The 25,025-nt window shown below is 41.8% G+C and overlaps 1 protein-coding gene across 4 annotated transcripts in view; it reads left to right on the forward strand.

Annotated features, from left to right (window-relative positions):
• cicb (capicua transcriptional repressor b) overlaps positions 1-23,924 on the forward strand; it is a 97,025-nt gene extending 73,101 nt beyond the window's left edge. Inside the window, exons 5-21 of one of the 4 annotated variants that reach the window (XM_036594908.1) lie at positions 131-239; positions 1,894-2,076; positions 4,634-4,766; positions 6,208-6,386; positions 7,331-7,463; positions 7,771-7,868; positions 9,188-10,067; positions 11,546-11,685; positions 12,216-12,361; positions 12,537-12,718; positions 15,238-15,708; positions 17,220-17,548; positions 18,129-18,283; positions 18,395-18,555; positions 19,388-19,522; positions 19,730-19,861; positions 21,837-23,924. In XM_036594908.1, coding sequence (XP_036450801.1) covers positions 131-239; positions 1,894-2,076; positions 4,634-4,766; positions 6,208-6,386; positions 7,331-7,463; positions 7,771-7,868; positions 9,188-10,067; positions 11,546-11,685; positions 12,216-12,361; positions 12,537-12,718; positions 15,238-15,708; positions 17,220-17,548; positions 18,129-18,283; positions 18,395-18,555; positions 19,388-19,522; positions 19,730-19,861; positions 21,837-22,129 — 3,859 coding nt within the window. In that variant the 3' untranslated portion in view covers positions 22,130-23,924. The remainder of the gene's footprint in view (positions 1-130; positions 240-1,893; positions 2,077-4,633; positions 4,767-6,207; positions 6,387-7,330; positions 7,464-7,770; positions 7,869-9,187; positions 10,068-11,545; positions 11,686-12,215; positions 12,362-12,536; positions 12,719-15,237; positions 15,709-17,219; positions 17,549-18,128; positions 18,284-18,394; positions 18,556-19,387; positions 19,523-19,729; positions 19,862-21,836) is intronic. The other 3 variants (XM_036594926.1, XM_036594918.1, XM_036594935.1) reach the window with 3 other exon arrangements.
• The last annotated feature ends 1,101 nt before the right edge of the window (positions 23,925-25,025 follow it).

Below are 25,025 nucleotides of genomic sequence, written 5' to 3' on the forward strand. Positions count from 1 at the left end.
ATGTGTACAGTTATTAGTATAAATGTAAATTAACTAATCTGACATGAAACTGAACGGTGTGCAAATGTGAATCGTTCTACTTAGCATGCAGTGTTTGAGTTTGTAACCGTTCGTAACTGTGTGTGTCCAGGTTTCTTCCGGGTGTTCTCCCTGATCCGCCGATCTCAGCATCTACAGGGAAACGGCGCTCTCAGTCCCTCAGCGCTCTGCCCAAAGACGACAAGAACAGCCCTGGCAAGGTACGTGTTCAGGAATGCATAGCCCGGTTCCCCCCTTAGCCCAAGTGTAGTAGATCATCGAAGACATGTTTGGTGTCTGAAGTTTGCTTCTTTAGTTTTGCACTGAAGCTACGAGGCTAATGTGGCTAATGTAGACAACCAGCAGTGGAGCCTTACAGTCAGTGGCCGAATTGTAAGAAAATTCCAGGAGGGATGGTGGGTTCGGTTGATAGCTTGGGATTGGGATGTTTTCCATCCTCAAGATAACTGAGCTACTCAGCACTGCTGTTACTTACAGTATTAGGCATAATGTTAACACACATCACCATAACGTTATCAGCACCGCAGCTGCTGCCCTTTTATGTAGTTTTTACATTTTATTTAATCAAATATTAAGATAATCCCGAACATCTTCAAACATCTCTCACTGGGCAAGGCTGGTTTTCAGCACCTGTTTTCTTTTTTAAAAGAGGTTCCACAGATCTTGCTGTGCTTTTAAGGTTTTCTATGGCAGGCAGGGTTGCCAGGTGCTGGAAAAAATCACCAGTTCAAGGTTTGCTTAAAATCAGACCACCCAAAGCTGAAACTTTTATCATTTTGGCGGCGAATTCAAAAACTTGGCAAGCCTCATGGCAGGATCGCACTGTACCAACACTCTGCAACAAAACCAACAAAAAGTGAAAAGATGTGCTTCCACACAATTATTAAGATTTTAAACTGTTTTAAATATTAAATTTTAAATGTTAATATATGCCCGTTCTGTTATTGCTTTTATTTGGTCCTTTTTTTATATTTGTTAATTTTATTTTTTGATTACCTTTTCTCTCTTATTCCACTGTTTTTGCTTTTATTACTTTTTGACTTTGTACTGTAAAGCACTTTGAGCTGCATTTTGCATTATATGATATATAAATAAAGATTATTATTATTATTATTATTATTATTATTATAACAACCTCTTCTGTATAACCATCTTTTCCCTGAATTTGTTTGACATAAAAATCTCCCATAGTGTATAAACCTCACATATGGATGGCATTAAATTATCAATAATATTCATCTTGAGATATATCAAGATAATCCAAAGAGGATGTAAAGCAGGGATGTTTTTTGTCACTTTTTTGACCGGGTACATGGCATGCCCCTCCCATCCCCCTCCAATCGAGCTCTGCTTACAGCCCACCAGTTAGCATTGTGCTAAGTGCATAGATCATCATGCACTTGCCTCAAACCGTGTTGAGCTGTTTTCTCTAATAGACTTGCTTATATGGTTTCTGACACTATGACTTACTGTTATCTTATAAACGTGGACAAAACCTCTCATTGCTAAAAACAGTAATAACATCCTTATTGAAGCCTGAATTTTGTCCATATTTTTGCCAGTGTTTATAGATAACACTGTGCTATTACAGGTAGAAGCACAGTGCTAACTGGTGGAGTATAAGCTTCCGTTTCTTGATAGCTAATTTAACCTGGTAGCTTCCGTCTAAAACTGAAGACACGAAACATGTCCTAGCTGACTGACTGCATTTGGTTTAAGGGGAAAATGTGTACATTTGATTTTTCAGCAAACCTTCACTTTAAACCACTGCCGCTCCTGCTTTTAGCTATTTACTGTTGCTGTGTATGACTTAATGCTCTCTCTCTGTCTCTTCCTTCTTGTCTAATTCTGTAGAGGGAGAAGGATCATATCCGGAGGCCGATGAACGCGTTCATGATCTTCAGCAAGCGCCATCGTGCCCTCGTTCACCAGAGGCACCCGAATCAGGACAACCGGACCGTTAGCAAGATTCTGGGAGAGTGGTGGTACGCTCTGGGACCCAAAGAGAAGCAGAAATACCACGACCTTGCATTCCAGGTAGTGTAACATATGATCTAATGCGCTTTGTTCCACTCCTTTAGACTGTCATACTATCGGAAATCTCTGTTGTGGTATCAGCAAAGTGCTAACCAGTTAGGAATTCTACTGGCTCATATTTAGAAATGGTTTTCTTAAAGGGGAAATCTAATGTAAAACTGAAATGTTCTGGCTTTTAAATAAGGCTACGTTTAGACAGCAGGTAAAAGTGGCCCAAATACGATCTTTTTCTTTATATGTGAGACAGATGTGTGTCTGTGTGAACAGATAAACACACTGAATCTGACATTTTCAATTCTGATTTGAGACGCTTTCATACGTGGTACTGAAATCTGATCCGTATCCAATCTGCGGCAACGCGACTTTTACGTCAGTCCAACTCGACATTCGTCATAATTTCGCGCTGCTGAGACTCATAAACATTTAGTCTGATGTTTCTGTACCAAAAATTTAGAAGAAACTTATCGCAACCGCTTATCGTACGCGGCCGGAGGAGACAGAGGCTGCAGCGTCAAAAAAAAATGTTTAAAGAATCCGAGGACACGAACCAAAGAAGTGGCCGTGGCCGAATAACGCGCCCTTTTCACGGCGAACTCGAACACATTCTGGGTGATGATTCCAGCTGTCAAATATTGGAACTTTATAATCGCTCCTGTGATCCTGGCGAAGACAAGACTGAAAGCTCCTGGAGCAACTGGCGTTCTCTGGCCGTCATGACTGTTTACCTCTGGACAAGCCGCCGCGTGAAGCGTTGTTCCTTTGCGCATGTGGGTCAGTTTAGGAGCTGATCTGTTCAGACTGATGTCACATACAGATCACATTTAGAAGATAATGTGAACAGCTAAACAAAAAAATCTGATTTGGTGAGAAAATCAGACTTGGGCCACTTTTACCTGCTGTGTAAACGTAGCCTAAGAGTCACCAGTCCATTCAGTCTATACATTTGTATGCAAAAGTTCGAGCATCACTTTTCTAAGTGAAAATAAGTTAATACCTCTAAAAGCCTCTAAAAGCTACAGACATAAAAATGACATTTTTCAGCAAATTTTAGTCCACAATTTCTACTTTTTTACCAAGTTTCACATATTAGAATAAAGTAAAACATAACTTTTGTACAGACCACAGTTTATTTTATTTTTTTCCAATGTGTTAAATTTATTAAATAAACAGTAAATGTGTATTAAAGTGTACAGAAGTGTGTTCTCTGTGCAGGATGTGTTCCTTTATTTACACTTAGAAAATCAAATCATGTCATTTGACCAGGGGAGCTGTAACTTTTGTATACATCTACGTTTGAAGCCGAGTTGCAAAAATAGACCGTTTTGAATTCATCACAGTTGTGATGTCACAAGCCTGAACACTTACGTATGGCCGTCCATTCAGCCTACAGCAGTTCAGCCCCTTCACACTGAGTTATAAGCACTGCAAAAATGCTATCTGGGCAAGCAAAATCATCTTAAATCTAATCAGTATGTCTAATATTTCTTATTTTGAGATTGTTGTAAGCTTATTACAAGTATTTCACTTATTTTTACTTGTTTTTTACTTGTTTTAAGTAATTTTAGTAAGTCAAATTATCTCACTATGCTTCAAACAAGCAGTACAAGTGAAAAATAAGTTAAATAAGTACCAATCAGAGTGGTAAGTTAACTAAAATAAGCTAGATAATTTTTTGTTTTTTGCAGTGAGGAGTGTTGTGTTCCAGCTCATTTCACCCCGGCCTGCTTTTTGAACCAGGCTTAACCAATACAGGACGACCAATCAGAGCAGAGTTTATTTACATATGTCAGTTTTAAAGGCGCTAAGTGATAAAGAGGGGGTGGACAGTGCTCATGTTAAAATGAATTAATTAATGAAAATGAATTGTTTTTTGTATATTAACATCATAAGTGGACTTCAGAGGCAAAAAATATAATAAAAGAAAAGTGTAGAACAGAGGTCACTAATAGGCGGACCGCGGTCCGAGTCTGGACCCAGACGCTGTCCTGTGCGGACCTGGACCTATAATCGATAAACTACGGAGAATTATTTAATTTCGGCAGGGTGGTCCTATTTTAATCGGCGTAGCTTTTCTAGCCTTTATGGTAGCTTTAGGTGCCCGGGAGACTCACAGACCAATCGCATGCGTTGTAAATATCACACGTGACGCTATTTAGCCAATCAGATCTGTGCATTTCGATGAGCACTGAGACTCGAGTGAGTGACGCACACACAGGGGAGGGACGAGGCGAGAAACAGCAGTCAGAGAAGAAAGTGAGGCAGAGGGAAGTTATTTTACATGACTTGCTCTAAAAAGAGAAAACTGACAATAAATATTGTTGAAATGTTACTGAATTGTACTTTATTTGATTTGACATTCAGTTGTTGACTGTATAAGATGTTGATATACCTACTAGGCTACTTCAGTAAACAGTATATGGCACTGAATCATGATGCAAGTTAGACATTATGATGTTCTGGACCTTCGCTTGAGGAAATTTTCTCTAACTGGACCTTATTGAATTTTAATTAAATACCCTGGTGTAGAATATAATTGCCCATGCTGCCTCTCTCTCAGGTGAAAGAGGCACACTTTAAGGCCCACCCAGACTGGAAGTGGTGTAATAAGGACAGGAAGAAGTCGAGCAGCGAGGGCCGCAACATGCCTGGGGGAAAGGACATCAGAGAGAGAAGCATGTCCGAGACGACAGGTATGGGATCGGACAGTAGAAGTACTGTGCTCTGTGGCCTTTAGTTAAAATGTGTTTCTTTCCTGTCTACTTATTCTCATAGTTTTCTTCTGTTATCTGTAGTTTTTGTGATGTTTTTATAACGAACTGGCAGAGAAAGAATGCTGTTAGTCTTTTCTGTTGAGATATTTTTGAAGTCACTTTTTTCTGCGGTTTTCTTCAGTTTGATTTGAGTTTGCTGGGACTAAATTTAGCGCAGTTGGCGTAAGATCTGCCGAAGTACCAGTCAGAGTTAGCAGTATGTAAACGTCAGCTACTCGTGCTCCCCTCCCTCACATAGTGACTGATCTCCCGCTGATCCGAGTCCCACACTAAACTCCCAGCAGGAGCTTATTTAAGTATTTTTATGTCTTATTTTTCTTAAGTTTTTTTTTTTATTATTTATTAACAGTGCTTGTCAGGAAAATTTATTACACCGCGAATTGTAGCATAGCTAGACACTGCTTCCTACCTGCGTTAGCCACACATTGCAGGATCCTACTAGAAACATTCACCCTCATCTACAAGAGCGAGATAGCTAGCAGTCCAACTTAACTGTAGGAATAAACTAATACGTTAGCTTAGTGTCATATTAGCTACCCCCTAACTTCAAGGCTAACAGTGTTTACCCGCAGTTGTACTTCACAGATGTGGCACACGAGAAATTTCTCCAGTGTCTGCAAATATGACCATGCCGACTCTTAACTGGAGCTTGAGTGGCCTCACTTTCAGATGTCCAGCAGTGAGCTAGCTAAAGGCTACGGATATTATGTTAGTGCTGCTGAGTGTTCATATATGAGACACCATATATCTGCAATCGACCATTCATAAGATGAGAGTTCTCGAACAGTAGCCGCGTCTAGAAAATGCAGCTAGATCTTTAATGAGCGGTTGAGAAGACCAAAGAGGTCCGTTTTCCTGCTGGGGGATCTTGTTCTTCTAAATCAAACGTGTAGAGCTAAACCACAGCGATCCTGCCTGCTGCGTGTTCCATCTCTAGCGTCATTGGCAGTATCGCTCATCACTGCCACTGGAGCCGGGTTGTTTACGTTGCCTCTGAGCAGGCAGCATGTCTGAATGTTTGGAACATTTGTCTACTATTTAATATAATAATATTTAATATTAAATATTTTTTAAATGTAATACTGGTAGCCCTTTTTTTTTGTGACGTATCGTTACTATAAAACAAAATGTTAAACATTTGAAACCGTGTTGACAGGAGCTTTAAACTGTTGATTTATTTGTCTTTATAACCGTCCATTTTCTTAGTAACAGCCTACATAATACACAGTAGTTCATCTGTCTTAGTACTGTAATCACACATATAGACATTATGATGCTATTATCTCATCTGGATCAATTCATACATGCATATAATATTCATGTGCATGCATTTTTAAATAATTCAATCTGTCTCACTCAGAGCCTCCCTCTGTGTCTATGGGCACTGAGCTCAAAGGGGTGGCGCCCAGCCTGGTGGGCGTGTCCGAGCGTGGTGGTGGGGATGGGCATGCACGCCCCCGGGCTTTTTCCCAGAGTGCAATGCACAGTCTGGAGAGGAGTGAGAGAGGAAACCCACAGGTGCTAGCAGAGCTTGCACAGGTAAAACATACACATATACACATGCACACACTCATACACACTCACTGTCCATTTTATCAGCTCCACTGACCATACAGGAGCACGTTGTAGTTCTACAGTTACAGACTGTAGTCCATCTGTTTCTCTGCGTACTTTGTTGAAGGACCCCCACAGGACCACCACACAGCAGGTAGTATTTGGGTGGTGGGTCATTCTCAGCACTGCAGTGACACTGACGTGGTGGTGGTGTGTTAGTGTGTGTTGTGCTGGTACGAGTGGATCAGACGTAGCAGTGCTGTTTTTAAACACTGTGTCCACTCACTGTCCACCCTATTAACTTCTTGGTCTACCTTGTGGATGTAAAGTCAGAGACAGTAGCTCATCTGTTGCTACACAGTTTGTGTTGGTCATTCTCTAGTCCTTCATCAGTGGTCACAGGACGCTGCCCACAGGACGCTGTTGCCTGGATATTTTAGGTTCTCAGTCCAGCAGCGACACTAAGGCTGTGTCTGATCCACTCGCACCAGCACAGCACACACTAGTGTGTATAGTACCTGCTCTGTGAGGGTCCATGGGGGTCCTGACCACTGAAGAACAGGGTAAAAGGGGGCTAACAAAGTATGCAGAGAAACAGATGGACTACAGTCTGTAACTGTAGAACTACAACGTGCTCCTATATGCTAACATGTAATGACTGTACCTGTAAACTAAATTGTCCATTTTTTTATAGACAGAGGTAGATAGAGGCAGTTAGGGGCACACTGCTAATTGGTGGGGTATAAGCTTCCATTACTTGTTAGCTACATTAGCCTTGTAGCTCCAGTACAAAACTAAAGAAGCAAACTTCAGAAATCGAACAGATCTTGACTCCATTCAGGATAAGCGGAAACCTGTGTAGATTAGATTTTTCACCAGACTGTCGCTTTAAACACAGAATGCACCCTCTGTTTCTCTCTGCGTGTCAGATGTGTGGGGACGGGGGCCAGTTTTCGAGCCGCGGAGCTCTGTCTCAGGTCCAGAGGGGAGTGAGCGAAGACATGACCAGCGATGAGGAGCGCATGGTCATCTGTGAAGAGGAGGGGGACGACGATGTCATCGGTGAGTCAAGCTTAGCCATTTACCATCTTCATCATTTGACACTGTTACGCTGGAATTAGTCAGATCTAACGTTCTGCTGACTTTCTCTGTGCCTTCACATGTCTGTTCTCTTCTCTAATAACAAACAGGATATGGGTATTTCTCAAAACCACGAACAGGCTCACAAATATGCAACTCGTTTGACATTTACAGTACAGCAGGTTCACTTAACACCTGCAGAGAGAACGTGTAGGTCACAGTCCTGTTTCAGCCTCTAACTCTAAATTGCTCAATAACTCAATGCTGCTCTGTGTCTCGCTCTACACAGAGGACCCGTATCCAGGCAGCTCTATAGACCTGAAGTGTAAAGAGAAGGTGACGGACAGCGACAGTGAAAACGGATCTGGAGATGAAGGAGAGCGCAAGGTTGCATCTCTCACTTCTCACTTCTAGTAACACTTACAGACGCATGCAGTACATACAGCACACAGGTCTAAAAGGGGAATTCCGCAGATTCTTCTAAATTTCTGTGAAATTCAGTGATGGTAAACGAGGTGATTCAGAGTGGTTTGGTGTGAAGTGGTTCATCGTAGTGAAACTTGCCGACTCAGATTTCTTTACAGTGATGGTGATAGGAACCAGGTCACAATGTCCACATCGATAAATACGGGTCACAATGTCTGCAACACAAATATGGCCATTTTATTTATTTCTTCGGGGACTGTTTTGCCTCATAACACCCTGTCCACCAAGAATGGATTAAAAATGTACATGTTTTAAGTCATAACCTTCTGTCTTAGGTATCAGGCAGCGAATTCATAACCATGTCATGTAGTAACTTTCTGTGAGGGAGCTTATTAGAGGTGGACGTCTGGTTCCCGTCACCACCACTGTGAACAAGCAGAAGTTTCCCTAGAATGGTGCATTGGTGGAATTCCCCTTTAAAAAAGTGAATTGTAAAATGATGGTACTTACTGACTTCTTCAGTCCCTTTTGTGGATATAAGACTGACTAAACTATAATGGGTAACACTTTACTGTAGGGTGCTGTTCATAAGGCTACATGACACCTACATTAGCTTGTCATGACAACTGAAATAACTCTAAATAAATGTTTATAAATGCTTATTCCAATAGGCATCATGTGTCATAAAGGCTATTTTAGCTCATTTTGATCACAATTGCTAAATGTAATCCTTATAGGGAATGATGCCTATTGGAATAAGCATTTATAAACATTTATGTAGGGTCATTTCAGCTATCATGACACGCTTATATAGGTGTCATGTAGGCTAATGAGCAGTACTCTACAGTAAAGTGGTAGCCTATAATGTAGTTAGTATGGATGTAACAATACATTGGTGCATTGATTTTAGAATGTTAATAATTGACTATAATTGACTGTAATAATATTCAGTAAAATATGTGCTAATTTTTATGGTCAAAGTTACATTTTTTGGCTTTATTCAAATGTAAAAATCCAGAAAGGCTTGGTGTGTTTTTTTATTTTTTTATTTTCCATATTCCATTATAGTGTAAAGTGCCTTTTATGTATTTTTATTTAATAGAATCATGAAATTTGAGATTTCATGGCACTTGTTGATTCATGAGTCGTGATTCATTTCCCAAAGAATCATAACTGAATCGAATCATTGTGAGGTCAGAGATTTACCCCCCTCAGTAATTACATAATAGTATGAAGGCCTCTGTTGTAATTATCTCTCCTTTTGCTTTTTTCCTCCACAGAGAGTCTTTGCGCCTGTGATTTGTTCGTCCTCGTCGGGTCCGGGTCAGGGCCGCAGCGTGTCTCTGTCGTCCTACCCCTCTTCCCGACACTTCTCCGACGCGGCCTCCAAGAGGAAGCGAGGGATGGAGGGAGGGGAGGGCGAGCGGAAGGACGCTGAAGGAGGGGCATCTCACTCCTCGATCCCTCTGTCTTCCTCTGGCCAGTCCATATTGGTCAGTTCAGGTGGCGGTGGCGGTGGTGGTGTGTCTTCAATGCTGGGTCTGGGGGCAGTAAGGGTGGCGTCCACTGTGGTCACCAACGTGGTCCGTCCTGTCGTTAGCACGCCGGTGCCGATCGCCAGCAAGTCACCTCACGAGAGGAAACCCGCCATCCCCCAGGCGCAGCTTTTGATTGGCTCTGGAGCAGCTGGAGGCGGGGCCGCAGGAGGGGGTGGGTACTATTCCTCGTCTTCGCCCAGTCCCGTATCTGCGGGGGGAACTAGTCAAGGGGGACTAGTTACGAATCTAGTTTTGGGCAGTCCTTTCCAGGCTCCGCCCGCTGTACAGCTGATCACGCCCCCTCCTCCTCCTCAAAACCCTGCTTCCCCCGCCATGGCCACGGCCACTCAGAGTAACGGCCCCATGCCTGTACCCCTGCTGCAGCCGCACATTTTGCCCACTGCCTCGCTAGCGCCCCCCACAGGCCAAAAACCCATCACGCAAGTGCAGTATATCCTCCCCACTCTCTCTGCCAACAACCCTAAAAGCCCCTCCCCTCAGCAACCCAGCCAGCCAACCAGTGTCTTCACCCTGCCCACAGCTCCGCCCACGCTGGCCAATGGGAAGCAGTCAGGATACGCCTCCAGCCCGGCAGTGGGCGTGGTCAGCCCAGGAGCTAGAGGTGAGGAGAATGTGTAAATATAATACAATTTAAACAACATTGATTTTTCAGAAATTCTACATAACAAAATTGTTAGGAATTACAGTCATTCAGAGTGGTTTGATATGAAATGTTCCATTTTAGGTCAGCATTGTTCACAATGGTGGTGATAGGAACCAGACATCTGAAGCGTTTAATGCCTCTAAAAGCTCCCTTACAGGAAGTTGTTAGATGAAATGATTACAAATACGTTGCCTGATGCCTGAGGTTTTGTTTTATGATAAGTTTGAGATCAGATTATTACGACAGCATTTTAGGGCCACTGTTAATAAAAATAAAAACAGTAGACTTCAAGAAAAAAGTCCTAATATTTCGAGAAAAAAGTCGTAATATTTGGAGGATAAAAGGGGCTAACTGTAGGGGGGCTAACTGTAGGCGGGGCTGCCATAACACGTTGGGGTCTCGGTTGCTGTACTGGAGTTTTACTCACTCCTGTCTCTCTGTGGATCATTTTGATCATCATTCTCACTGTCTGTGAAACTTCATGCCCTCTTTGAATGGTGTGGAGATGGAGCCCCCGATAGCCGTGTAGACGACCCTGCCTGAGATTCTCCTTAAACAACACAGACAGACAGTTTCCTCCGAGTCCGTCTGGCTCTTTATTCTAGATAAACACAGTTTCCTGCTCAGCCGTTTCAGCCGTTTCCTATACTAATAACAAAATCGATATGAAAGTATAACTAAACCACCTCCTCACCGCCCCTCATTAAACACAAGGAGGGACTGCCCTGCCTTTGCAAAGCCTTTGGCAACAATATTGCGACCTTTCCTGGTATTAATGCCACTTAAATTTCGTAATTCTATTACTTTTTTCTCTAAATATTACGACTTTATTCTCAAAGTCTGCTATTTTTATTTTTATTATCAGCGGCCCTAAAACGCTGTCGTAGATTATGCCTTGAAACTTATTTCTTTAAACCCATTAATGGTGGAGAGGTTCATGTAAGGCAAAATAGTCTACATAGAAAACATATTTATTCAGATTTAACACTATTTTACCGTCATCAGCGTTACATATAAAAACTCATACGATACGTGTCGGTTCATTATTGGTGACCCCTGGTTCCTATTACCACCACTGTAAAGAAATCTGGAAGTGTCTCCACAATGAACCATTTCACACCAGACTCCTCTGAATGACTTTTTTTTACATCTCAACGATCAAATAATGTGCAAATTTTGAATTTTTCAGTGGAATTTCCCTTTAAAATATAAAATGCCAATGTGATTTTGCGTACGTGAATGTCACAGCCACAGCTTAACTTAAAGGTGTTGGCAATGTTACTTGGCTTGACTAGCTCTGTGAGAACTCAGGCTCTGCAGTGTGTCCTGTTAAGTCTATTCCTGTGTAGTCTCTCCTGTGATAGGTAGGTGAGGTGCAGCCCCTGTTATTTATATCAGATGGTGTGTTTTTTTTCCCTCTCTCTCTCTCTCTGCAGTGCAAACGCAGTCTCCAGTCTTACAGGGCAAGATGCTGGTTCCCATGGCAACAGTGAGGACTGCTCCTGCCCCTTCTCAGCAGTTTCCCCTGGTGGCCCCTCCTCTTCCTGTCCAGAATGGAGCTCAGGCAGGAAGCAAAGTGAGAAACGTTTGAAGATCTGAGCAGCGTGATTAAGTTTATTTTGGTTGAAAATTAAAATAAAAAAGGCTGAACTGGTTGTGTCGAAGTGAAGAAGTTGAAAAGGAGTTAATGCGCTAAATTATTAACACCATTTTTGTAACCCCATTAAGTAGGACTGCCAGTGACCAACAGGTTATCAGTTAACCAGGACATACAGAAATATTCAGCCAGTGGCTTTGATTAGAAATTTGGTTCACTTCTCTTCTCGTTTCATTTCTTTTCCTCTTCCCCTTTGATTTCCTCTTCTCTTCTCTTCTCTTCTCTTCTCTTCTCTTCTCTTCTCTTCTCTTCTCTCCTCTTTACAATTCCTTTCCTCTTCTTTTCTGTTCTCCTTTTCTTTCCTCTTCTCTTTTCTTTTCATTTCTTTTCTCTCTTCTTTTCTTTTCCTTTCATTTCCTCTTCTCTTCTCCTCTTCTCTTCTCTTCTCTTCTTTCCTGTGATTTCCTCTTCTCTTCTCTTCTCTTCTCTTCTCTTCTCTTCTCTTCCAGATCATCCAGATAGCTCCAATGCCCGTTGTCCAGTCCCAACTTCCTTCAGCTGGGAGTCCGTTCTCTGTAACCATGGCAACAGCCACAGTGGTTGCCCCAGGCTCTACCCCCTCACAAGCTGTGCTGCTGCCTCCCCCACCCACGAGGTATGATACACACACACACACACACACACACACACACACACACTTTGAGACACGTACACACACTGTACTCCTCCAACACTCCACTCTCTCTCAATACTCCTACACTCACCCAGCACTGCAGTGCTACATGTTGGTCCAACTGCTCTCTCTCTCTCTCTCTCTCTCTCTCTTTTAGAATCACATACGTACAGTCCACTCCAGGAGGACCCTCTACTATCCCACTAGTATCCACAACGACAGGCTCCACCTCTCAAGCAGCTCCTCCCACACCTGGATCAGCATATGTGCCATCTCCCTTGGCGACCTTCACAGCAATTGCCCATCCAGGGCAGGCGTTAGTGCAGCCGCTTATTGCAGGTTGGTGGACGCAGCTCTTAGTTGAGAATGCAGCAGCTCGTGTGCTCACCAGGAAAGGAAAGTTTTAAACATTTTATTCTAGTCTTTTTCAGTTTACACTGGCTTCCTGTGAAGATCTTGCGTATGATATTTGAAGCTCTTAAGGGCCGAGCTCAGACACATCTAACGGATTTATTGATGTTTTATAGCCCGTCCAGACTAGGGATGGGCACGGATGCTTGAGTGCTCGGTTAAACATTCAGGGTGCCAGTATTCAAATACTGAAATCACTATTCGCTACATTTCAACACAGGAAGGATGTTTTAACTGGACTGTAAAATGGGGCAGTTTTGTAAGTATGTTATACTTTTCTAGTACGAACTCCTGAACGTGAGCTTGTTGCAAAGGCCACATTGTGAAGGATGTCACTAAAAAGGCATCTAGACTAACTACTGTAGCTGAGGTTACCTAGATCTAGACACAGTTAAAGATATTTCTCTGACAGAGGAACAAGTGGGCACATCGTCCACTAAGGAGAAGACCTTGTGTAGAAGAGGACAAGTTTTCATCAGCATCCAATGTTTTACCTGTTACTGTTGGCTCATTTCTTCACAAAAGAGGCAGCTTCTGTTGCTCATCCAACCCCAAAAATGACAAATTTCCCTGGTTATTTTTGAATAATAAAACAAATTTTAACCTCCAGTACTGTCAAAAGTCTACAGCCACATGCAAATTTTGGTCCAAATCCATTGTTTTTTGTTTTTTTTTGCTTTTGACTTTTCTTTCATAACGGTCAACCAGATATGCTCTTATTAACTCTTACGGATACTTAAAAATCCAAATTGATAGGAACGTGCATCCCAAGTCCCTAGCCTTTTAAGTTTAGTCCAGACCACTCGGCTCAGCTGAGGCGGTCTTACTGCACACTTCTAGGATCTCTCACAGCTCAGCTAGTGGCTCCTAAACTCTAGAATAGCAAAGTATATTAGGAATGCAGGTTCGATATGTTTTAAAATCCAGCACATTATCACTGTCCAAAGAAGAACAAGTATCTCCAAAATTGTATGTTTACAAGAGAGGGCAAAAAAGTTCTTTACTTTCAGAATCAGAATCGGAATCAAGCTTTATTGGCCAGGTGTGCTTACACATACAAGGAATTTGGTTTTGGTTACAGGAGCTCACAGTGCACAGTACCAGACAGACATTTACATGTGGTGAATAAAATAAAATAAATATAAAATATAACAAAATAAAATAAAACATGCATTCCTACCATCACTCACTCAAACACACACACACATACACACACAGTCATACCTGTAAACCTTACATTGTTCAAAGTATGGGTCTAAAGTTAAAGTGCTGAGTGCAGCAGCAGTTAAAGGGTGTATAGTGGCAGAGAAAGGGATCAGTGAGGTAACAGATAAGTGGGGTAATAAGGCAGGTAAGTGAAGTGCTAGAAGAAACACTGGTCTGTGACTGTTGAGTGTGATAATATATACCAATATGTCTAGAGTGCAGTTTAGAAGCTGGAATATTTTTATGTGTAATATTTTAACTGTTCAAGCGAGTAATGGCTTGTGGGAAGAAGCTTCGCTTTCAATGTATTTTAATGTAATTTTATATTCTATATATATTTATATTATGGAGCATTTCTATTGGTGCAATTATCGTGAAATTTTACCCAGAGTAAAGGGCAGCTGCTGAGCTCAAATTATGCAGAAAACCAAAAATAGCAAAAAATGGACATACTTGTTTTTTTTTGGACAGCAACGATATGCTTAGAAAGAGTGGGGCCTATTTTCTGTCGTTTGCAGTTGTGCTGTTATTTTAATTTGTGGTGTAGTGTTTGTATCTTTCCAATGTTGTACTTATATTCCTGTTTAAAGAACTTGATATATATATTTTTTTATTATTATTATTATTATTATCGTTATTATTTTCTCAAAAATCAAATATATACATTTTCCCTGTTTTCCCAGAAGAATACGGTCAACCAAGACGTGCTTGGTGTCTGAATTTTGCTTCTTTAGGTTTGCGCAGGACCTACAAGGCTAATGTAGCTCAGTTATGGAAGCTTATAGCCACACGTTGGCATTAGCAAAGCTGCCTCCCTAAATGACCACAAACGTCCTCTGAAGCAGAATTGCTTATGTGGTTTCTGACACTACATGACATACTCTTATCTATAAAAGTGGATAGACGTGTGTGGAAATACCCAATAGCAGAAGTAGCAGCTATTTTAAGCCTTTAAACTTTGTCTGTACTTTTGTCCATGTTTGTAGATAACTGTGTTTCAAACAGTACCAGAAACCACACAAGTGAGTCTATTTGAGATGACTTAAATTGTCATGACATTGACGTGGCTTTGATAAGATAATTTGATGATTCAGGCATCCATGCTAATGATTCTTATTAGCCTCATAGCTTCAAAACTGAGAGCAAAACTTCAGACATGGATGATTATCTGCATTTGAGTAAGGCAGAAGTTTGATTGATCACTGTCAGTGACCGCATGTCTCTGTTTGATGCTCTACCAGGTCAGCCTCCTCTGTTAGCTCCAGCGCAGTCGCCCAACCCTCACCCCTCCATCCCTGCCCCGGCCATCACCGCCATATACCCCCCCACCACCGTCACCCTGGCCACCGGGGTGGTTTCAGCTGCAACAGTGCCACCTGGTGTGGTGTATACGGTGTCCAGCCCCTCCAGCCTCTCTCCTCACATCCTCCCCAAACACACTTCACCGACCTCCGCGACCTCTACGACCCTGGTGACCTCGGACAGGCAGGGTCACGGCCCGGCACACTCAGAGCGCCAGTTACATCAGGACAGAGCGGCGGAGGGGCACATGTATACCCAGCCAGCGGACAGACAAACAGACAAGCTGCCTGTGGCTCAGGCAGACAGATTGGCTCAGGCTGCCGGAAAAAGCTGCAGTAGCTCAACAGCTCCCCCGCCAGGCACGTCACTGACTCTGCAGCCAGGCAGCCCAGCCCAGCCCTCACATACAGGTACAGCAATGAGATAAACATCACTACAATTTAGAATAGCGCCATCCCGGGGTGATAAAAATAACACAGGGGGTGACGTTTAAGCCGTTCAGTAATGCTTTAGATACTTTAGTATTCACCCTTTCAGAGCCAAAGATGAACTTATTCTATAGTTATTCTGAAGGTAACTTTAATAATATATATATATATATATATATTTATATATAAAACTTTTAATAGTTATTGCAAGTAAATCTGAGCACAGTCTCAGTTTACAGACATTTCAGGAATGCAGTTCAGTACAAGGAGTAAAAGTGATGCTTTAAAACGTTAACATATTTACTTGCAGAGCTTTTGGTACTCATACTCTCATAGATTCTGTATACACATAAATGTGTTTGTATGTACTGTGTGTCTATACGTGTGTGTGTGTGCTAAGCATTAATTCTGTGTATTGCTATCTGATATTTAATTTTGGGGAATCTGTAATGTGGTACTACAAGAAACCAAAAGAAAAGTCTAATGTAAACAAAGCCATTTAATATTTTGGACAGTCAGTTTTTCACTTTGGGACAGCTGATGATACTTTGTGGGATGGTTTGCTAACAAGTTAGTCTGGACTACACATGTATGTCCATTACTTTTAGTTCCTCACATTTTTGAGTAATATAACATGCTGGAAAAATGGACTAATACATAGTCTTCTGTGGACAAAATGTCAGTATTGTGGTTATATTGCTGCATATTCTGATCACAATACACCTTTCAGTATTTGAACACACTGGTGAATCAGTAAAGATGACTGACCAAAATAATGTTGGATTACTTGAATAGCACAGAAACACTCATCTGGAGCTGTGATTTGTCAGGATGCTCACAGCACGTGGTAAAACCATTGTGATTGGTTGGAGGGCTCATTTGCATATTGCAGTCTTCTGCTATATCAGTACATCGAAGAATAATATCTCAATGACTGGTTACTGGCTTAAATTCCCCACAATAATTACTGTCAGACTGTAAAACTACACACTGCAGATTCATACTGGATTAAAATCACTCCACAATTATTGCTGTCAGACTGTAAAACTACACACACTGCAGATTCATACTGGATTAAAATCACTCCACAATTATTACAGTCAGACTGTAAAACTACACACACTGCAGATTCATACTGGATTAAAATCACTCCACAATTATTACAGTCAGACTGTAAAACTACACACACTGCAGATTCATACTGGATTAATATCACTCCACAATTATTACTGTCAGACTGTAGAAACTACACACACTGCAGATTCATACTGGATTAAAATCGCTCCACAATTATTACTGTCAGGCTGTTCACTGAGCACAGTGAGCATAAATACAATTATAAATGGAGCATTCCATAAAACATTTAGGATTAATTGACTTCATCCTTGTTTTGTTTCATCTTTTTTACTTTATCGCTCAGTGTGTTTGTTTTGCCTTTGAGCTAATCAGTTTTACTTTTTGGTCTTGACCCCATGTCCTTGTGTGTTTTCCAGTAGGCGGTCCAGGCATTTCTAAACTGCCCCCAGTCCCTACTAGACCGCCACAGAAGGTGAAGGCCACTGTAGCCAACATCCCTGTGGGCTGTTACGATGGAGGAGGGCGAGGGAAAGAGAGAGAGAAAGAGAGGGAGAAGGAGAAAGACAGGGAGCGGGAGAAGGAGAAGGAGAGTGGCAGCCTTTTCTCTTTTGAGCCGGATAAAGCCGGAGAAACAGTCTCTCCTGCTGCATCCTCATTAGAGGAGGGTTCTTCAGAAGGTGATGCCCACAGTGTGGGTGAGGCCGGAGCCACAAGCGGCCGCAGTAAGGAGGCTAATGCTAAGGAGGTGAGTGCGACCGGCTGTAAAAGTAGCAGCAAGTTATTGACTTTCATAACGATGCCCCCTGCCTGTCCAGCTCAGAAACAAATCAGATGAATTAAAATGCATTAAAGTGCACTCACCTCAAACATACTCTTAAATGACTTGTTTGTTGTGGTTTCCAACACTGTATTCTATAAAAAATAGAATCTATAAGTTATTTTATAATTCTATAAAAATCTATGCTATAAAATTAGATAAAATGTGTGAACAAAATTCATTTATGTCTTTTTCTATGTGTGTCCTATTACACTACAGATTCATACTGGATTAAAAACAATGCACAATTATTCCTGTTCAGATTATAAAAATTACACACACTGCAGATTCATACTGGATTAAAATCACTCCACAATTATTACAGTCAGACTGTAAAACTACACACACTGCAGATTCATACTGGATTAAAATCACTCCACAATTATTACAGTCAGACTGTAAAACTACACACACTGCAGATTCATACTGGATTAAGATTATGTATCTCATTCTAACTTGCTTAAATTATTTATGCTTATAAAATAATGTCTCTTTCATTTTCTTACAGACCGAATGGAAGGATTCGGCTTCCTCTTCTCCATTACCCCCATCAGGATCAGATCCTACCCCGCCCCTCTCACAGCCAGACAAAGATGCCCCGCCTCCCAAAAAGGTCAAGGCCCGCCCACCGCCCCTCAAACGGCCTTTTGACTCTGTTGACAAGTAAGTTTCCTTCGTGACAGATAATCAGTATAAATATTATGATTGCTTAGCTATGGCTCTGTTTATTGGTAATGATACCCTGACAGTGAGCTGTGATTGGCTGTGCCGCAGGGTCCTGTCGGAGGTGTATTTTGAGGAGCGCTTCGCAGAGCTACCGGAATTTCGTCCAGAGGAGGTGCTTCCTTCCCCAACCCTACAAAGCCTGGCCACCTCCCCACGGGCCATTTTGGGCAGCTACCGCAGGAAGAGGAAGAACTCAACCGGTGAGAGAGGCAAGCATGAGCGAGAGAGATGCACACACACTGAACAGGCTTTAAGTGCTCAAGATGTCTTACTAGTTAAGACCCAGGGAGGGGCCGGGGTAGGGCTGGGCAGTATGACAGTAATTATCATTATCATGATAAACTATGTCACAATATGTCATAGTATGCTTTTCTGAGTATATCGTAGATAACGTCAGTGCTTAAATAACACTAATTAAAAAGAGAGAATAATTAGGCTTGAAATATTACGACTTTATCCTCGAAATATTATGACTTTATTCCCGAAATATTATGACTTTTTTCTCAAAATATTCCGACTTTATCCTCGAAATATTCTGACTTTTTTTCTCAAAATATTACGACTTTATTCCCGAAATATTATGACTGTATTCTCAAAATATTACAACTTTTTTTCTCAAAGTATTACGATTTTTTTCTCGAAATATTATGACTTTATTCTCAAAATATTACAACCTTATTTCTGGAAATATTACAACTTTTTTTCTCGAAATATTTCGACTTTATTCTCAAAACCTACTATTTTTATTTTTATTAACAGTTGCCCTAAAATGCCATCGTACATTTCTATTAATTACATTTTACAAATTATTTTTTGAAAGACATTTCTTCAGTTTTATTTGTTTATTTGTACATCTGTCAGTATTTTTAAATATACCTTGGGTTGTTATTATAGGCCAACATTATCAGCCAACTGGATTGTTAATAGCTGGTCTAACCATTCAAAGGTCTTTATTCATAAACACAGAGGTCCTTTTTGCAGTCGTGGGTGGATGTAGCACTTTGTAACTTGGTGTCTCTGTTGTCTGCATTGTTTGTGTAGATTTGGATTCGTCCACGGAGGACCCCATCTCTCCGAAGAGGAAAAGCCGCCGCAGGTCCAGCTGCAGTTCGGAGCCAAACACACCCAAAAGTGCTGCTAAGTGTGAGGGGGACATTTTCACCTTCGACAGGCCAGGTAACACGGCTTAACGCTTTTACTCCTGGAGTTTTTACTGTCTTATAGGGCTGAACCTTTTTTTTAGCCTAGTAAAGATAATGCTCTATATTTATAACATTATATCTAGTGCACAATAGCAGTTCATTCCACAGCTGAAGTTCTCTCTCTCTCTCTCTCTCTCTCTCTCTCTCTCTCTCTCTCTCTCTCTCTCTCTCTCTCTCTCAGGTACAGATGGAGAGGATATCTTGGGGGAGCTGGAGTTTGACAAGGTTCCGTATTCGTCTCTGAGGAGGACGCTGGATCAGAGGAGAGCTCTTGTCATGCAGCTCTTCCAGGAGCACGGCTTCTTCCCCTCAGGTAACCTACACTAAAGCTACGTTCGCCTTACAAGCCTCATTTTTCAAATCCGATTTTTTGCTCAAATCCGATCTCTCTGACACGATGGTTCACACTCGTTTAGGTAAGTGATTCAAATCTGTCATTAATGTGAACGAACCGGCTTCCTGAAATGACCCTCATGCGCACATCCTACTCAGTAACGTCACGTGAATGAACCACGTGCATCATCAGCACAAACTAACGAGCAGAACGAGCTTTGCTGAGAAGATAATTAACTCTGATCAGCTCTCAGCTTCATTATTAGAGCGAGACGAAGGAGAAAAAGGTGAGATGAGCTGCTTTTCCACCGTTTACAGGCTTTGACTTCTGTTCGGCGCTGCTGCCATTGTTATGGTATCAAGCTTGTTACAATAGAAGAACCCTTTTGGGTGTTATATAGAACCAGCTATCATACATTCATGCACATTTTCCATCAGTCTGAAGAACCCTTTCATGAAGCAAAGAACCTTTAATCATGCAAAGGGTTCTTTGAGTGTTCCTGGTTGTATATAGAACCATTTTCTTTGCTAAAGAACCCTTGAAGCACCATCTTTTTTAAAAGTGTAGGAGATGTGGCTTGAAATTTTCAGAGGGAAAGTCAATCTGAAGTCTTCAAAATAAACAGAAATGCTAATCGCCTGGTACCTGAGCTACACTCTTAAAAAGATGATTCTTCAAGAGTTAGTCTTTAGACTGATGGATAATGTCTTATGTATGGTTCTACATAGAACCATTTTCAAAAGGGTTCTATATAGCACCAAAAAGTGTTCTTTTATAGTTACGTTGTCAAGCTTGTAACAATAGAAGGAATGCTTTTGAGTGCTATATAGAACGCTTTTCAAAAAGGTTCTATATAGAACCATCTACAGCACATTCTCCATCAATCGGGAGAACCATTTTACGATACAAAGAATCCTTTAATCATGCAAAGGGTTCTTTGAGTGTTCATGATTCTATGCAGAACCATTTCGAAAAGGATTCTTTTACCCAAGCGATTTCACTTTCGCAGACAAATTTCCAAAGTCGGAAATAAATCCTGAGAGTCTTGCTGGAGTTGCGTCGCTCTCGCATCTCGATCGTTTAGTAGGAGGTGGTCAGGATGGCGGTCTTAGGTGGTCAGTCTTTTTCTCGTCTTGACGCTGCGACAAAATCAGCCGTGTTTAATATTATCGTAAGTTTTAAGCCTTGGCTCATGCACATAGTGGTGCGCCAGGGGCGCGCAAGAGCGAGCGGGCGAGAGAGAGAGAGAGAAAAGGAGAGAGAGAGATGGAGAGAGAGAGAGAGAGAGAGAGAGAGAGAAAGAGACGTTCACTGAGTGTAACAGTGATGTATCACTAAAGAATCATCCATTTTAGTTCCTAACACCCAGTCAACAGTGCAGAATCGCTGCTTGTTTCACTGATGTGTAAATCTGTATGTTAAATAAAAAAGTAGCTGCACATTTTGATTTTACAGGTTAATTAAAAAGATTCTGAGTGATGATCTGCCAGAGTGCACAGTTCTACAGTGAACTGGGCTGAGCCCCAGATCTTAACGCGCTCAGCCAGCATATCTTCCCATCTGCACCACTACAGAGCGGAAAAATCTAGTTGCATTCTTGTAAATAGTGACACTGCAAGATTCCCAGTCTTTGCAAAATCATAGTCTGTGACTAAAAACCGTGACACTGTCTTTAGATGTGAGAGGGCGTCAGACTTTAGTCTTTCAGAAGTCTTTTAAAGTCTTCTAGTGTAGGTTAGCATCACCCTAAAGCTTCAGCCTCGAGGCTCTCAATGACACGGAATGTAAAGGGGCTTGTTACCTTTTCATGGCAGTGTAACTGACCCTTGTTGACTTCATGAAAAGTGAAAACTGATTGAAATAAACACTTTAATATAAAGTGAATATTTGACTCTGCACGTATGCATGAGTTTTTCTCACGTACTGTTTTTCTCACGTATCTTTCTCTCCGCAGCCCAAGCGACCGCAGCGTTCCAGGCGCGGTACGTCGACATCTTCCCCACGAAGGTGTGTTTGCAGCTAAAGATCCGCGAGGTGCGGCAGAAGATCATGCAGACGGCCGCGCCGTCCGAAAGCATCGGGGCTCCGGACTCCGCCTGTTTACCGGGACCTTCGGGGCCTGCGGGCAGTGATGGAGGAGGAGGGGGCGGAGCTGAGTGCCCGGAGAAGGAGGCGGGGCAAGAGGAGGAGCAAACGAGCTGTGAGGAGGCCAGGAACGCGGGCGATTCGCTGGACTCCACCAGATGAGTTTCGACAGACAAGACAAAAGGGACATTTTCCGTTTTTTGACCAGAAGCCTCCCCCCCAGCATCTATATGAGACACATCTACCGCTCTGAGCGGAGTCTGAATGTGGAGCGGATGTCCAGAGGGGGGAGACGAGCCCTGATTTGGGCTTTTTAAACTGAATTCCACAGTATTTCATGTTGTCAAAAGACATTTCAGTGCAAGATGACTCGCAATAGGTCACGTTTTGCATACATAAACACGCGAACGCACACGTATACGAACACACACCACTGTCCATCGTCTTAAGTATCTACACTTGAACTTAAAGCATTATTTGACTTGCTAAGGCTTCCTTTTTCGGACTCTGTGACTTGAGGACTTCGGGGGTGTCCTGTAAGACCGTGAAGGCTGCCGCGAAGGCGGGACTTATGAGGGCATGCGATTTTCAGACTGAATTGTTTTCATTTTTTTTTAAACGTGGCATATATGGAAGTATCATATGGGCACAGATTGTTTCTCCTAGGCTCATGGTTTACCGCCAGTCATTGCGAGGCCGGCCTCCATTGGCTAGGTTTTAGAAATGATGAAGACCTAACGGACTATATATTTTGCTATTTGATCATTTTCTTCCTTCCACTTTTTTAAACCTGTTTTTTGGGAAGAGCATTTGTCAAGGCACTGATTAGCCTCAGCAAGGGACTAGCTTAGCACGTTAGCGCAGCCGTTAGCAAGCTCCTTCTTCCTATGATTGGCCGCGGCAAGGCTGGAGTCCCGAGCAGCCATGAAGGAAGACGTTACTGGAAGGGAAGTCAGCGGGCACATTTACGGCCACGTTCTTCTTTCTTTTTCTTTTCTCCTTTTCCATATATATTAAGAAGCAGCATATTTAATTTTCTCTTTCCTTGCCATTTTTTTTACTCGTCGTGAGACGGAGCAAGAGGTAGAGAGGATGTTGGAATATATTCTTAAGAATTTACTATAAGACATTTAATAACTTTTTAAAAAAGCAACAAAACTTGATTTTTAAATCTACAGGTCATTACATTATTATTATTATTATTATTATTGAATTACTGAATTTCTCATTACTGTTCTTATTAATACTATTCTCGTGGATCTAATCTGTATAACCTTACATACTGTACTTTTTCTCGTCTTGCTTTCGAGGACTCCACTCCCAGCTCGTCCTCCGCAACGCACTTCCACTGCGACTCTTAACATTTCCTTTTTTATTTCCTACCCGAACCTTTAGAACCTGAAACGTGTTACTTTTTTTCCACGTACGAAAGTACAAATATCGCCATGCTCACGTGTCGTCCAGCCGTCATTTAGACCTACTTTTTATCTTTTCCACTAACATTCCTCCCCGTTTCCTCGTCCCTCACTTCCTCCCGTCGCTTTGTTGGTCTTTCTACACCTCAATCACTTTCGGTTGAGCGGAGAGAGAGAGAGAGAGAGAGAGACAGAGAGAGAGAGCAGGAGGAGGAGGAGGAGGCCGGGCGTCCGTGGTGATTTTTATCGTGCGAGGCTTGTTCGTGTTGTACTTAGTTCCAGCGGAGACTCACGACTCCGCATCATATTAAGGAGCAAAAACAAAAAAAAACGGAAAAAAATAAAAAAAACAGAAGCATTATTAAAGGTTAAACGATGCTATTACAGGAACTGAACTTGTAAAACAAAAGGAAAAAAATAAATGAATATGAATATTAACATCTTGTTTTTTTTTGTTTTTCTAATTATGTGAAAGGATTTATACAAATAAGCTCTACATTTGTATCTATTTCACTCAGTATACGAATAAATAGATGTTCAAATAAACTTCTCTATGTGAACGACTCGCTGTGCTGACTTTACAGGCACAAAGCAGAAGCTCAAGCAACGGTTCATCAAAAAATCTCATTTAGGCCCAGTCCCATTTCTTCTGTTTACCCCTACCCCTTGTCTTTGAGGGTCACCTTGCTCCTTGGAACTGAGTTACGAGGTGTAGTGGTTGAAATCTTCCTCTATGAAATGAGACCCTCAAATAAAAAGAGCATCACTTCATTAACAGCTACCAGCGCTGCCCTGTAGGCGACCCTGCCAGTCTGCAGTGACAGCAGAGGAGGGGAAAGTTCAGCTCCTCACTGCTGGGCTTTAGTTACATTTAGGGCATCATATGATCTTCAAAGAGGGGGGCAATTATTTATTATCACCCCCCTAATTCTTCAGTGATATGAAGCTGAAGTCAGATATTCGCCAGCTTCTTGTTCAGATTTTCCTGTTCCACCTTAAATGGTGCAGCAGTTATATTCTGGCGCTTCATTATTTAAGGTGGAATGGGAAAGTTTGCTGGCTAGCTATCAAGACATTAGCATGCTTTTTTTTTCTTTATGCTTGTAATGAAGAAAACAACCATAATACACTGAAACGGCATTAAACTAAGATTAAACAGTGGTTACTGTAATTTTTTCACAGAGAAAATTCTCACATTTGTGTGTTTCTTTGGTCTCTTGTTCAGCCGTCTCGCCGGTTTGTCTTTTTTCTCATATCACTCTGTTTGGACTCTCTGAAAAACCCCTGTTTGGAGGGTCATGTAGCCCCAACACTTCACCCCACCCCTCTGTCTCAACAACAGTCAGGACACCCTACCCCTAGACGTGAACATGCAAAACGAAGGGGTAGGGCTGAGTGGTAGGGGTGAGGTGAAATGGGATTGGGCCTAACAGTCTCCCCCTTTATTGTGACACGTTTGCTTTGCACTGGAGCTACGAGGCTCATGTAGCTAACAAGTAATGCAAGCCCACCAGTTACCATCAACTAAGCCATTTTGTCTGATTGAAATGTTTCAGATCATCTAATATAACATAAAGATGACTTGAGTAAACACAAAAATGCAGCTTTTAAATGATCATTTCATTTTTGGAAAATGAAGATTT

Source organism: Colossoma macropomum, unplaced genomic scaffold (assembly GCF_904425465.1).
Source record: "Colossoma macropomum unplaced genomic scaffold, Colossoma_macropomum, whole genome shotgun sequence".
In the NCBI taxonomy this organism is placed as follows: domain Eukaryota; kingdom Metazoa; phylum Chordata; class Actinopteri; order Characiformes; family Serrasalmidae; genus Colossoma; species Colossoma macropomum.